Genomic DNA, 1199 nt, shown 5'->3' on the forward strand with positions numbered 1-1199 from the left:
TATTTACAGCTTTCTGACTTGGAATCAATATAAGGACACAAGAATGGCTAGTTGGTGCTAATCACCATGCTAAAACATATGCACTGTGGTATCACAGAATATAGGCACGTTAGACACTCTCCCTAAATAATTATCCACTCTTGATGCAATTGATAGTTAATGACTGACGCACAAAAAAATGCAATAACAACACAAATTACTAAAAAAATCAAAAAAATAAAATATTAACTTGTGAAATTTTATATTGGCAATTTTGTGCCAATTGTCATTGAGCACGCTTAGATAATAGTCAGACTGAAACAAAAAGATGAATTTTACATGTGTATTGACAATTTCTTCACAAAACCACTAATTGCTAATAATTATCATCCAATAAACAATACCATATATAGGTTTATTATATTTTCGTGGTGAAATATTTTCGCAAATTTTGCAGCTTCTTGCTCAGTCCTGAAATTTTTCTACCACAAAATTCTGCATTCCCATTGCCATGTGGTGTAGTCAGCAAGCTATTAGCAAAAATAAATTCTGCAAAATTTTAGAAATGCAAGATTCGCTAAAATTTTCTATCACAATAATAAACCGGTATACGGTACCTACATGTACATGTACGTGTACAATTATTCATTAATAATTATCAAAGTAACTTACTATTGTAGTATCAGATTCAAGTTGACATGTATAAACATTATTAACAGATAAATTATATCGTTCATCATCAGTCACTGCTCCACCAAACAAGATAGATTTATTATTACTGATCTTTGTAAGAGTAAAGGAAGAAGTAGGAGGACAACACTGTCCACTAATAGTTGGAATAATCCACTGTCCTAAAAGAGAAAGATTATCATATTGTAGCATAGACTAGTAGAAATAGAGAAACACATTAAAATACTTTATATTACACAAGTAGTTAATGGAATGTATTATGATTTAGAGCTGGATCTTACTTGTTGATAAATTCAATAAATTATGTTCATTAGTACGAACCCAGCCATTAACCAGCTGATCATATTGATACTGTGATTGGTATGTAGTGGGTGTAGAGCCATGTCCTCCTATTACTAGGAGGTATTCTGTACCCATTGACTCCATATACACCATACCACCATACCCTCTCTTCATTACAATATCGCTGCTTGATATTAACTTATTCCATTCATAAGTTAAAGTATTAAATAAGTTGACATCATTATGAT

At 31.4% G+C, this 1199-nt stretch overlaps 1 protein-coding gene across 1 annotated transcript in view; it reads right to left on the reverse strand.

Moving 5' to 3' along the window:
* Window positions 1–1192, reverse strand: part of LOC109589297 (uncharacterized) — a 2762-nt gene extending 1570 nt beyond the window's left edge. Inside the window, exons 1-2 of the mRNA XM_020005401.1 lie at window positions 951–1192; window positions 652–830 (exon numbers count right to left, since the gene is read on the reverse strand). Of these exons, the coding sequence (XP_019860960.1) occupies window positions 652–830; window positions 951–1125 (354 nt within the window). The 5' untranslated portion in view covers window positions 1126–1192. The remainder of the gene's footprint in view (window positions 1–651; window positions 831–950) is intronic.
* Between the last annotated feature and the right edge of the window lie 7 nt (window positions 1193–1199).

This window comes from Amphimedon queenslandica, unplaced genomic scaffold, assembly GCF_000090795.2.
Source record: "Amphimedon queenslandica unplaced genomic scaffold, v1.1 AMPQUscaffold_11460, whole genome shotgun sequence".
NCBI classification, from domain to species: domain Eukaryota; kingdom Metazoa; phylum Porifera; class Demospongiae; order Haplosclerida; family Niphatidae; genus Amphimedon; species Amphimedon queenslandica.